The sequence below is a fragment of the Zootoca vivipara genome, chromosome Z1 (assembly GCF_965207765.1).
Source record: "Zootoca vivipara chromosome Z1, rZooViv2.hap1.1, whole genome shotgun sequence".
NCBI classification, from domain to species: Eukaryota; Metazoa; Chordata; class Lepidosauria; order Squamata; family Lacertidae; genus Zootoca; species Zootoca vivipara.
The window spans coordinates 39,771,549-39,783,948 of record NC_142583.1 but is presented as its reverse complement, the minus strand read 5'-3'; the positions used below and the strand labels follow the sequence as shown (position 1 = coordinate 39,783,948).

Here is a 12,400-nt window from a genome sequence, read left to right as displayed (position 1 = left end):
ACCAGCTATGGCAATGACTTCTGGTGAGATCTCACAGAACTCTCACAAGATCTTGCCAGAAGCTGCCACTCCCACAGGACCCCAGCTGTGGCATCAAGGATGGGCGGGGCAACCACCAGGGCACCACCATGTGGGATTCCAACACTCGAGGCAACTGCTTCAGTCCGCCTCAAAGATGGGCCAATCCTGCCACTTCCAGAACATTAATGTAAGGTTACAAGATGTGCCTTGAATATATCTTGTCATTGTATTCCTGGAAATGCTCTCCAAACAATATAAAACTGATCCCACCAATCAACTAACTGATTTGGAAGGTATCAGCTTATTCTTTTTAAAATTTATTTTTATTAAAGATTTTATTGTTTTACAAAAGTACACACCTTGTTTCTTTTTTCAGGTTGTACAGTCTTTCTTACAAATCAGTTGCATTTGTTGTGAGACATTAGTGTTGAGTACAGTATAAGGTTGGGGAAGAAAAGAGGGAAGAGGTGGGGTGGGGTGGTGAGGCTTATATTCTTTTGCATAATATACGTGTGGGGTTTTGTGTCAGCGTCAGCTGGGTAGGTTTTCTTTCTATTCGTTTATTGCATTTCCTGGGTAGTGAGAGGTATTGGAGGAGCAGGGTATGTTTGGTTGTCTGTGATTGGCTGCAGTGAGATCTGTTTGCATTTGTGAGGGGGGGAGGGCTTGTTGGGTCAGGTAAGCCAGATTGATTCATATGCTGTTGGTGGGTTCTTGTTGTTGTCTTGTTGGGCTGTATATGCAATAAAGGGGAGCCATACTGGGGTGACGCCTGAATCAAGAGAAAATAATAAAAGTCCTAATTTTTTCTCTGCAAAGCCTTGTTTCCATGAGGTGGTGGTGGTAAACAAGCAAGCATGTTCCCTGTAACCCCACACAGCTCATGAGAACTGAGCTGTTATGGGTCTCCCCAATAGCTTTTCGGAGGGGGCTGGCCATCACAAATATTGTGGGCGTGGAGGAGGCTGAGTGTGGAGCTGAGCAAAGCAACACAATAACTCCTATCAGTTTTAGAAATACCTCCAGTGAGAAACACATGGAAGAAATGAAAGGTTTTTCATGTTTACCCTACATTTTCATTTGTTCCTCACAGAAACAAATTAAGAAACAAATAGAGTTGCTGCTTTGTTTTTCATTTGTTTCATTTATGTGTACAAAGAAACACTCTCCTATTCTACGCAACTGTTTTAATATAATAAGCACAGTGGGCGATAGCAATGCTTCAACAGTGACAACATATGCTCCTAGACATTAGAAAAAAGTTTAACTGTTTTAGGATATAATTCCAGTTTTACAAAACAGCGATACCCAGAAGAACTCATTTTTTAGAAATAGGGTCTGAATGTTTGTATCATAATTCTTTTGAAATGTGAGAAGCATGACAGCCTGATGAAATGGCTAGTAATTCTACCCTAGCATGTTACAGCTGTAATAGGAATAATAATAGGTCTTCTTACTGTTTGGGTCCCAAATGAGTCTCAGTCCTAGTTGAAGCACTCTTAGGTGCATGCAGTGGATAAAGGCCTGACTACAGACCTAAAGACAGCCCAGTGAATTATGCACAATCTTCTGGCTCAAAAGAATAAAGAACTGAATTACAACCTTCCCCAACTATTATCTGCAAATGGCATTGCTTCGTATATTTGTCCCACAAACCTGCAACTATGATTGACTTGAAGGTAGATCTGATTAAACACTGACTTATTTTGATCAAGGAGCAATGTTTAAAATGCTCTGAGCATTTCCAGGGAAGAACTGCTGAAATTTAAAAGTCTGCAGCTAATAGGAGTCTGGAAGAAAAACAGTTTCCACGACAAAACCTGCACCAAATTACTAAGCAGAAAACTGTGCACAGAATATAGCTTACCTTTTAACCGAGGACTGTGCACATACATCCTCTGCAGATGTAGATTGATTGGAACAAATTCTAGTGTCTTTTCTCCTTTACTGCAGCTTGATTTGAAAGAAGAGCCTGGGAAGAAAAAGTGAACAGAATCATTATTTGAGGTGCCCATGTAACGCTCTGCCTTTCTAAAAATGCCAGAACAATACTTCCACATCGACAGCATTTTCAAATTGCTTTTAATGTGTTGTTGTGCATCAAGGAAATATCGGCTTGCTAACTGTCTCTCTCAGCATGCACCTCAAAAGCAGTTGACAAAATAGCTTTTAATTCACAGAACGAACTAATGTTTGTGTCTCACCCACCCCCTGTGTTTAGTGATGGATGTTCTTAATGGCTAAAAATCAGTACACAGCATGTTTGACGCCACATTTGAACTATATTGTGTTTATGGGTTTACAAAAAGAGGAATGTCACAGTGAGGAATGCTTGTGTTCAGGCAGGAGCAAAGGAAGGCTCTCTGGCACCCGGTGCGGGGTGTCAAAGAGTGGGGCAAACCGCCCATGGGGTGGGGAAAACCACCCAGCATCGCATATGCGGCGCACGCATGGAGCAGCACTGTACAGACGGTGGTGGGATCCTCTGCTCGCGGCTGCAGCCACGCAATGGCAGCTGCTCGCGCCGCCATGCCCAGGGGCGGCGGGATGAGCCCCCTCTGGGGTGCCTTCTTGTCACCCCCCTCAGAGATGGCGCCCGGGGAGGGCCGCTCCCCCTCCTCCGCCACTGTATTCAGGGTTCCATTCCAGCCCCAGTCCTCAATTTTTGTCCCTCACCCCACCAACAAACACCTTATTCATCTGCCCTTGTGCTGCTATTTTGGCTGCATAAGACCAGGCAATTTCCACGTAAGTTCAGACCCCTAGAAGCAACTTTGTTTTTAGTGGGGGGAAACAGGCTGAATTAGGGAGGAAGGGGCAGGAAAGTCCCTTTCCACAAGCTTCTTTCTGTTTGTGATTTTCAGGACCCATCCACCACCCAGCCCTGCATCTTTCAATCATGGGAAGCTGCAAACTATCAAGGATTCCAAATAAGGCTTCATAGAGCCTTATTCCAAGATCATGGCCACTGGTCCCATCACCTCCTGGCAAATAGAAGGGGAAGAAATGGAGGCAGTGAGAGATTTTACTTTCTTGGGCTCCTTGATCACTGCAGATGGTGACAGCAGTCACGAAATTAAAAGACGCCTGCTTCTTGGGAGAAAAGCAATGACAAACCTAGACAGCATTTTAAAAAGCAGAAACATCACCTTGCCGACAAAGGTCTGTATAGTTAAAGCTATGGTTTTCCCAGTGGTGATGTATGGAAGTGAGAGCTGGACCATAAAGAAGGCTGATCGCCGAAGAATTGATGCTTTTCAATTATGGTGCTGGAGGAGACTCTTGAGAGTCCCATGGACTGCAAGAAGATCAAACCTAGCCATTCTGAAGGAAATCAGCCCTGAGTGCTCACTGGAAGGACAGATCGTGAAGCTGAGGCTCCAATATTTTGGCCACCTCATGGGAAGAGAAGACTCCCTGGAAAAGACCCTGATGTTGGGAAAGATGGAGGGCACAAGGAGAAGGGGACGACAGAGGATGAGATGGTTGGACAGTGTTCTTGAAGCTATGAACATGAGTCTGACCAAACTGCGGGAGGCAGTGGAAGACAGGAGTGCCTGGCGTGCTATGGTCCATGGGGTCACGAAGAGTTGGACATGACTAAACAACAACAACAACAACAACAGCAGAGCAGAAAGTGCATTGTTTTCACTGATAACTTGCACACTGTGTTTATATGATTTAGAATTAGGAAAAGCTTTCATTATAAGATTTCTACGGGGTCTGAAGCAGCCCTGTAGAGAGTACAATTTGGGAAAGGACTTGTTTGAATTTAACATGGGTGGAAAGATGTAGCAGGGGCAAAGCATTAGAATGGTGGCATCCAACATAATGCTATACATATAGGCAGAACAAGGAGACTATCCCCTTGCATTTGTGGAATCATAAAATATGAATGACCAATACAAATATATTATCAAGCATTCATATACAGTGGTACCTCGGTTTATGAACACAATTGGTTCCGGAAGTCTGTTCATAAACTGAAGCGTTCATAAACTGAAGCGTTCATAAACTGAAGCGAACTTTCCCATTGAAAGTAATGGAAAGTGGATTAATCTGTTCCAGACGGTCCACAGAGTACTTAAACTTGAAGCGTTCATAAACTGAAGTGAACTTTCCCATTGAAAGTAATGAATAGTGGATTAATCCATTCCAGACGGGTCCGTGGAGTACTCAACCTGAAGCGTACTTAACCCGAAGCATGGGTGTAATTGGTTCCGGAAGTCTGTTCATAAACTGAAGCATTCATAAACTGAAGTGAACTTTCCCATTGAAAGTAATGGAAAGTGAATTAATCCATTCCAGATCGGTCCGCGGCGTTCGTAAACCGAAAATTCGTAAACCAAGGTGTTCATAAACCGAGGTTCCACTGTATTACATATATTATCTAAATAACCCTTACAATAGCCCTGTAGCCCTGTACAGTATTATTCATCTCATGTTATAGTCAGGACCTTGTGCTTTTGCCATGGGTATCTTGGAAGCTTTTATGCTGAAAGGCAGGATACAAGTTTGATAATTGCCAGCTTGTGAGTATGTGATTGGAGATGGTCTCCACAATGCACCAGTTGCCAAAGCTCACTGTCCCTACCAAGCATAAGTGGACACCCAAAGAACTATGAGCTTTACTGTTACTGTGGCCTAGCTTGTTACTATGCCACTGAACCTGTGTGCTCTTGCTCACACACCGCCACCCCTCCCCCCTCTTCTTCTTGTGCCATGATAAGCCAGGGGGTTTACATGCTAACTATGGCTATAAGATTCATAGCAAGTCAGGGCTTTAAGCCATGGTTTAAGATCGCGACCTCGTACCCATAGTTTCCCAGTTTGGGTATAATGGGAAACTATGGTTAACTGAAGTCTTATGCAGTTAGTTACACCACTCCAGAAAGAGAGGCCAGAGGATGTGGACCAAACAGGAATAATGATTGTTCACATATTATTAACTCAAGATACGTATTTGCAAGCAGGACCTTTGTATCACACTACCACAGGCATTCACATATTCCCTTACTGCTAAGGGGCGCCTTGTACACCTCCTTCCAGCAACTCTGGCAGCCAAGCTGGTGCTAAATGTATTGCTCCGCTTTCCTTTGGACAACATCAGCAAGACTGAGAGGGGGAGTAATGTCATTTGGGCAGCCCAGGACCTCCAGACACATGGGCCAGACATGCACCCCGGGGAGGTCACTTCGGTGCTGCTAACACAGCAGTTTGACTTCACCCCTGGATCTCTATGATCTCTTGAGACAGACAGATGCCAACAACAAGGAGTGGTTTATTTGAGTCTGGCTTGGAATCCCCAGACCATAAATCATATGAGAACTCAAAAGATGCAGCTCTGACTGCCTTTAAGGAGGGATGGATACAAAGTAGTGTGCACACACATGATTAAATTATCTTTTTATATGTTTGGTGATATATTTCTTCCAAGGATTCTTCAGGGAAATTCATGTGTTTAAATGTATGGTGTGTGCACAGCTTGAGACTCTGGGTTTTTTCAAACTTTATTTTCAAGGCTCCAGAAGGTCCTGCATTCAAATAATTAAGGAATCTCTAGTTCACTCATTCAGTTCTTCTTATTGTGAGGAAAGCAAGTGAAAGCAGCAAGAGGATGGGAGCAACATACATGTTCAAGGGCCATTCCTGAACTCTTCAGGAGTTGGGTGGCAAGGATATCAACTGTATGGCGCCCATGCCACATAGCTGTGTAGAAAGCATCAGATCATTAATTCAACTCTTCAGTGAGAACAGTCTCATACCTGTATACTTCCCAAGTTCTGCAAGCATGTTTTGGTAGAGAGTTAACATTTGATCACAGTGTGCAATAACACTTTTCCGCATATTGTCCCAATGTGGAGCAAGTTCCCCGAGTTCATTAAGGTCCTGATTCCTAGGATAGAAGGAAAAAGTCACAGCATCAGCCCCATGACACAAAAATATTCAGCTACTAATGAGCGGTTCAATAGGCAATTAAATTGTTAAATCTTTACTGGCACACATACACCACCATTCTGTAGTTCAGTTGTATAGCGCATGCATTGCATACATAAGAACATAAGAAGAACCTGTTGGATCAGGTCAACGGTCCATCTAGTCCTGTCTGTTCTCACAGTGGCCAGCCAGTTGTCTGTGGAAAGCCAGTGAGCAGGATGTGAATGCAATAGCAACCTGCCCCCCCGTGATTCCCAGCTACTGCTATTCAGAGGTATGCTACCTCTGATAGTGGAGGCTGTCCTTGTCCAGGAACAGTTGTAGCTGGAAAAACAACCAAAATGCATCTGAGCCACTGAGGTCACCTAGACATCAAGTGGCAATGCTGAATGGACTACTACCAAACTGTATGGACAGGGAGTACAACCCTATCCAGAGCAGGATGAACATCTATGTCCCAGACCCAATAACCACCCACCTACAGTGCCTTCACCTTTTCAGAATTCATCTTCATCCAGCCCACTACCAAGTCCAGACACAAATTGTCCAGACAAAAGTCATTGTTATTGTGGTGTCTGAGGGCCTTTTATGTGAGAATGAAGCATGGTTAATACTTCTAGAAGAAGAGAGTCCATTCCATTGGTCTTAATTTATTACTATTTTTACTTGGCCCAGTTGCATGGGATTGCAAATAATCACATTCCACATGAAAATAACCTCGCCGGTCCTGTGTGAGGCAGTACAGCTCAACAACTGGCAATATAAACCTATTGTGTGATGGAATCCCTTGCAGACAACTGCAGTGCCTCTACCGTCAGGTTGTGTATCCACAGCCATGACCAGAAGTGGAATGGCTGCTGGGAGGAGTGCAAATAGAAGAAATGCCATGGTGCACCTGCAGCAGCACAACCAAATGCCTTCATCTCCCCCAGCTGCAGCAAAATATACCTCTCCCATACTGGTCTCTACAGCCACACTGGGCACTATAACTCTTCAACAGTTCGACTTCAGCCTCCAAGATGCCCTCCTCTGTTGTCTCCCAAGACAGACAGATGCTAACAACTGTGTGAGTAACAATGTTTGATACTAAAAACAAAAACCAATTAAAACATTAGCTTAAGTAAAAATCCCATTTGCCTTTTTAAACATATCACACCACGATACATTCCTGACCTCATTAATCTTTATCCTAAGTGAAAATGTCAGTGTCATGGAAAATCATCATGTCACCGATATTACAAAAGGAAATCCGTAAGCAAGTTGCCAGGTTTCCTGTCCAGTCTTCTGGAAGTTGACCTCATCTAGTGCTGCCTGAAAGCATGTGATAAAGTGTTGCTGCTAAAGCTGACAATTTGGTTTTGTACATGGTTGCTACATTGACTACAGAAGTATGCAGAGTCTTCTCCTGTACTGGATTAAATTCATTTGTGGGCATCCTATGATGCAGACAAAACAGTTGGAGCCGAATGCCCTACAATGCATCTCCTTGACCTTGGCCCTCACAGCTGAATTGCCTTTTGCTAATTCAAATGCATTTCCAAGGTAAGAAGTGGTCCTGATACTGAAAAGAAAGCATGTTTGTTGTTGAGTTTGGGGGGGTGGGGGTGTATGCTGTGTAACTGCAGACTAATGTCTAATCAACCTTTCCTACCAGGGTGGTTAAGTGGGCACCAGCTTACCAATTCAAAGCTGAAACGGATTATCTTGATCTACTTCTACATGGATTTAGTAAAATTGTCATCACTATAGATAAGTATGTAGATAGCCTTAGTCACCTTTACAGAGGACCTGTATCAGAAGATAAATAGGGGGAATGTGACCATGGTGATTCTTTTGGCTCTTCTGACAGCCTTGGATACTATGGACAGCTCACCGTCAAGAAGGGTCTTAGACTAGTGTTCTGCAGGGGTGTTGTGGGAGGTTGAAAGATAGGAGTTATCACTTTGAACTTGGAGAATGAGGAGGACCAATTCCTGGATTAGAAGCAGCCAGCCATGGTGGTAGTGGTATTTTCTTATGCTATGATGTTTTTATTGCAATCCATTTCAGGGACTCTGTCACCAAAGCAGTATATAAAATCAAGTACAATGGGGCTACTTTGTCACTATCTTCAAACTTGATGGAGGGTCAGTGGGGGGGGGGTTGCTTTTTGCTGTTATTTACTTCATTTGTAAATACTTCAAATATTACAAAAGCACCATTAGCCTGCAGTGCTCTCTCATCCAAAGGAAACTAAATCCTCTAGCATAGTCCTTGGACTTGACATCACTCAGGAAAATGGGAAACACTTAGCAAAACACTTATTCTCCAGGAACTAGATGCCTCGGGTCTGATATATTTGAAGGAATATCTTCTTCAATAGGTAGGCTAGCATGTCTCCAGAGATCTTTTAAACATTTACTAGAGAGAGAAAAACTTATTTCAGGGAGGCAGCCACTCAGGTATGTGCATCACATCTACACAATTGCAATATTTAGGACATACCTACAGTATTAAGGCTTGTTCCCCCAAGCCTGCTGATTTTTCAATATGAAAATTGTCTAGTGCTTAGGTACTGTACTGTATTTTTTTATATTATTGTTAGTAACAGTTTTATGGCATTGTATTATATCTTTCTTCATTTTGCTCTGACAGCAATAGGGCCAGGATCAGGGTATCTATCTGAGAAGAACCCTACCAAATGGGTCCGCCTACCTACTGAGGTCTTCAGTACACTATAACGTCCTCTCAAAAGCAGCTTCTCTTGCCCCATCTTTAATAGCATTCTACCATGTTGTTAAAACCTTCCTCTTTAGGAAGGCTTTGGTAATTAATTTTAACTTGTTGGAAGCTACTGTAGTGAAACAGCTTATAAAGCTGCTGCTTTTATTCTCTTATCCTTTTAGTCTGCTATTAGCGAGCGTTCTTTTTATTTTTTTACTGTTATACTTCTTTAACGGTTGTAATTTTACTGTTGTTCGCCACTGTGAGCTCTGCTGAGGATGATGGAAGCGTTGGGGTGCAGTGGAGGCAGGTGTACCAAGAGTAAACAGGCAGAGCAATCTCCAAGTTTCCTAGACTGTCCTCTCTGACCTAAAATATGCTGTCCTTCCCTCAGGTGCTGGACTGATATTCTTAGGTTTGCTGATCTCCTTTTCTACTTCCCTGTTCTCCATCCTCGCCTTGGGAGAGGAAGCGTCTTTTATGTCTCTCTTGCTGAGATGCAAGAACAAGCATGGCTCAATGAATCTCCCCCTTATTTATACAGAACTAGGAATATCTTATTTTTCCTAAACTCAGAATATCTTTGTGATTATATCCAGAGTAATGTGTGCTCCTTCAAAAGGGATCCAGTATTTAATTCAACTTCTGCTGAGTGCTTGAACTCCAAATGTCAACAGAGAAGAGGAAACGTTTAAAATAACATAAAAACCAAAGTGTGAAAGTTTCTCCTCCTTTCGTGTGTGTATGTATTAAAGTTAAATGGGTCTGAGTTTGAGCTGTGTCAGGATAGGATACAGTTTGGGGATCACATGAATCCTAAATAACAAGTTCTATACAAAGTTTGCCTGCATTTGGAAGTTACATTCTCAGAAGGCCCCCTTCTTAAAGGTTAATCTGAAATCAGGAGCAGGTGGCAAAATGTTGCATAAAACAGTGAAAATCCTTTTTTGTATAAGTGCTAAACCCTTCATTCAATGCAGATGCATGCTGTTCTCATTAACTTCTACTGGGAATCATTTGCATATTTTTGAAGGCAGACTATAGCTCTCAATATCTTCTTAAAGCACCCCTTCCATGATCACTTTACTAGATTTAGATCTTAAGCTTTGCATACTGCTTGGTTTGCATATCCCAGTAGGAGCGGGTGAATCTGTATGCTTGCAGGATTTTTGCCATATTGTGAAATAATGGATTAGAAGAAAAAACACATGCGGTGGACTGAGGGTTTCATTGGAAATAAAACTTGGCTATTAAAAATACTTAGAAATGGTATTTTTGATTGAGCTGGATTTTAGACATAGCTGCATGACAACTTTAAATGTATCTTTACTTTTTCTTATTAATTATATGTAATTATAAACCATACAGTTAGCTCCTATTCATTGTGTTTCCTTGCAGTGTTAATATAACAATCAGCTAAGGTTAAAGAAAAGAAGCATAGTTAAATCTATGATGTTACTCTCTTAATGACTTAATTTCATTATGTTTAAGCATATGCCTGTGGCAAGATTAATGGATTGATGACTATCAGAATGCCCTATTTACAATCAATAACTTCCAACATTGAAAGTAAGGATTGATGCTCTGGGTGATTGGAACAATGTAATTAAACTGCCCATAGGCTTTCATCATGTTAATCTGTTCAGCACTCATTCACACTGGGTCATTCACACTGGCTATCTACCACAGAAATCAGTCTGAATTTGATGTTTTCATAGGATCACTGATATCAATTGCATTCGGATTAAAATTAGGATCGTTATGATGAAGAAACATGATTAGTATGAGCTAAGTAAAATTGTAGTTCATGGCTTTATAACTCATTATAAAGCATGAAAGATAAGGCTGCAATCAAAGTCCATTTTAAGCCTATCTATTTATTTATTTTAAAAATGTACAGCCCATTTTTACATGTGGCTATAAAGTGTCTTACAAAGAAAAAATAAATAAAACATAAACACCAGAAAAATTCATGTTGCAAAGATCTCCTCAAATAGAATTGTTTTGACCTGACGTCTGAAATTCTGTAGAGATGATCCCTGGCTGGTTTCTCTATTGGGGACTTCAGGGAAGGGAGGGACTGCTCTTTATTAGATACCAACAGCAAGAACCACCATGACATCAGTCGTAACCTTAAGAACCTGCGCTTGAGGTTGCTTTTTTCCCTTTCACGTGTGTTATGTCTTTTCAGAAGTGATTTGACAGTAACAGCGAGCTGGAGAGAAAGGTATATAGTACACCCAAGATATTCCAAGCTAAGAGAACTGCAAATATTATACTGGATCTGGAACACGGAAATGAGGGACAAACACATGCAATATTCTATTACATCCCATTGGTTTTCCAGAATGGCTTTTATGTCATGTGAAAGGTCAAACATAATGCACAAAGTAACAAGGAAACATCAGGAAAATGAATAAACTGCAGTCTGAATGACACCGGAGAGCTTTTTTGACTAAAAGGCAGGGCATAAATGTTATAAACAAACACAGTAATAAATAAGTAGCAGAAGGCATTTACAATCTAGCTCAATTAAAATTAAAACACTAAGCTTTACAACATTAGACTTGTATTTAGCTTTTTGTTGCCTCACATTTGGCGAACTGTCTCTGTGTATTCTTAGAGACCTCTTTTATCATAAATCTCCTGGCTACAGACCTCAGCTCCATGCCAATAAACAACAGAAGTCTTAACTTCCCAGTAGCTGTGAGGATCCCCTGAGGCTCAAACTGGGGCCCTTCTTTTCTCTGTGCAGCTGCCCTGCACATTGAGCTATCAGAACCGCAGCTTGGAACATCTTTCTGGCAATGAAATATTCTCACACCATGGACTTGCCTCACCTACTTTGCTGCCCATTGGACCCAAAGACCTCTACTGCAACTGGGACCTTGCATGAGCAACAGGGTCTTAGTGGCCTTTCTGTGCAGTGGTTGTTGGTGACCATTGGAACAGGTATGGCAGAAGGCAGGTAGGTCGACAGTAGGTGAAGCTTATGGTGCATTTTAAGTATATGGCTTCCCCCCCCCAAATAATCCTGGGAACTGCAACTTGGTAAGGATGCTGGGAAATGTAGCTCTGTGGGATGTAAGCTACAGTAGCCAGGATTGTTTGGGGGAAGTCACAGGTGCCAAAGTGCTACAAATGTGCTTTGAATGTATGGTGTGTAGGCAATGGAGCCAATGGCAGGCAGAAGTAACTCCTTCCAGCTTTGTCCCCATTCTCTTCCCTGCTGAGTTTTATGAGGGAAATGCTGAGATGAAACTGATAGCTAGTGTCACCTCTGGAGCTGGTTGGAAATAAGAAGGCAGGTGGGAGCTGGCCGAGGTTGGTGGGGCAGTGCCCCACTTGCCCTAAGAGGCCAGCCTCCACCATTCCTCTGCTCGGGCTTCTGACTTTGTCCTCTGGGCTCACCTGTGGCAGCTGCCTGCAGCTCAGTCCCAACATTGGCAGACTGAACAGGTTGAAACTGTGTGGATTCCTAGCAGTGAACTCATGGATTTCACTCAACTTCTATTACCAATGTTATTAAGACAGTTTTATAGCTTGCTTTTACTTTTTCATGCTGTTTCCCTTACCTTCTCATATCCTCCTTTATGTGCAGGCTGATGAGTTCCTTGGGAATATGAAAAGAAAGAGTGCTCTCAGACATCTGTTCTCGTACACACATCCACTTGTTGTCAGAAGTGGGGAATCTATATAACTTACAGATCGGGTTTTTTAACACTGCAAAAGGGAAAAA

General features: G+C 42.3%; 1 protein-coding gene across 15 annotated transcripts in view; it reads right to left on the bottom strand.

Annotated features, from left to right (window-relative positions):
* Positions 1-12,400, bottom strand: part of INPP4B (inositol polyphosphate-4-phosphatase type II B) — a 267,679-nt gene that overhangs the window by 71,720 nt on the left and 183,559 nt on the right. For all 15 annotated transcript variants that reach the window (XR_015947735.1, XM_088660294.1, XM_088660300.1 and 12 more), the window contains 3 exons: positions 12,237-12,384; positions 5,787-5,917; positions 1,889-1,993 (listed from right to left, as the gene is read on the bottom strand). Coding sequence is in view for 14 of the 15 variants with exons in the window: in XM_088660294.1 (XP_088516420.1) it covers positions 1,889-1,993; positions 5,787-5,917; positions 12,237-12,384 (384 nt within the window). In the remaining variant the exon portion in view is untranslated. The remainder of the gene's footprint in view (positions 1-1,888; positions 1,994-5,786; positions 5,918-12,236; positions 12,385-12,400) is intronic.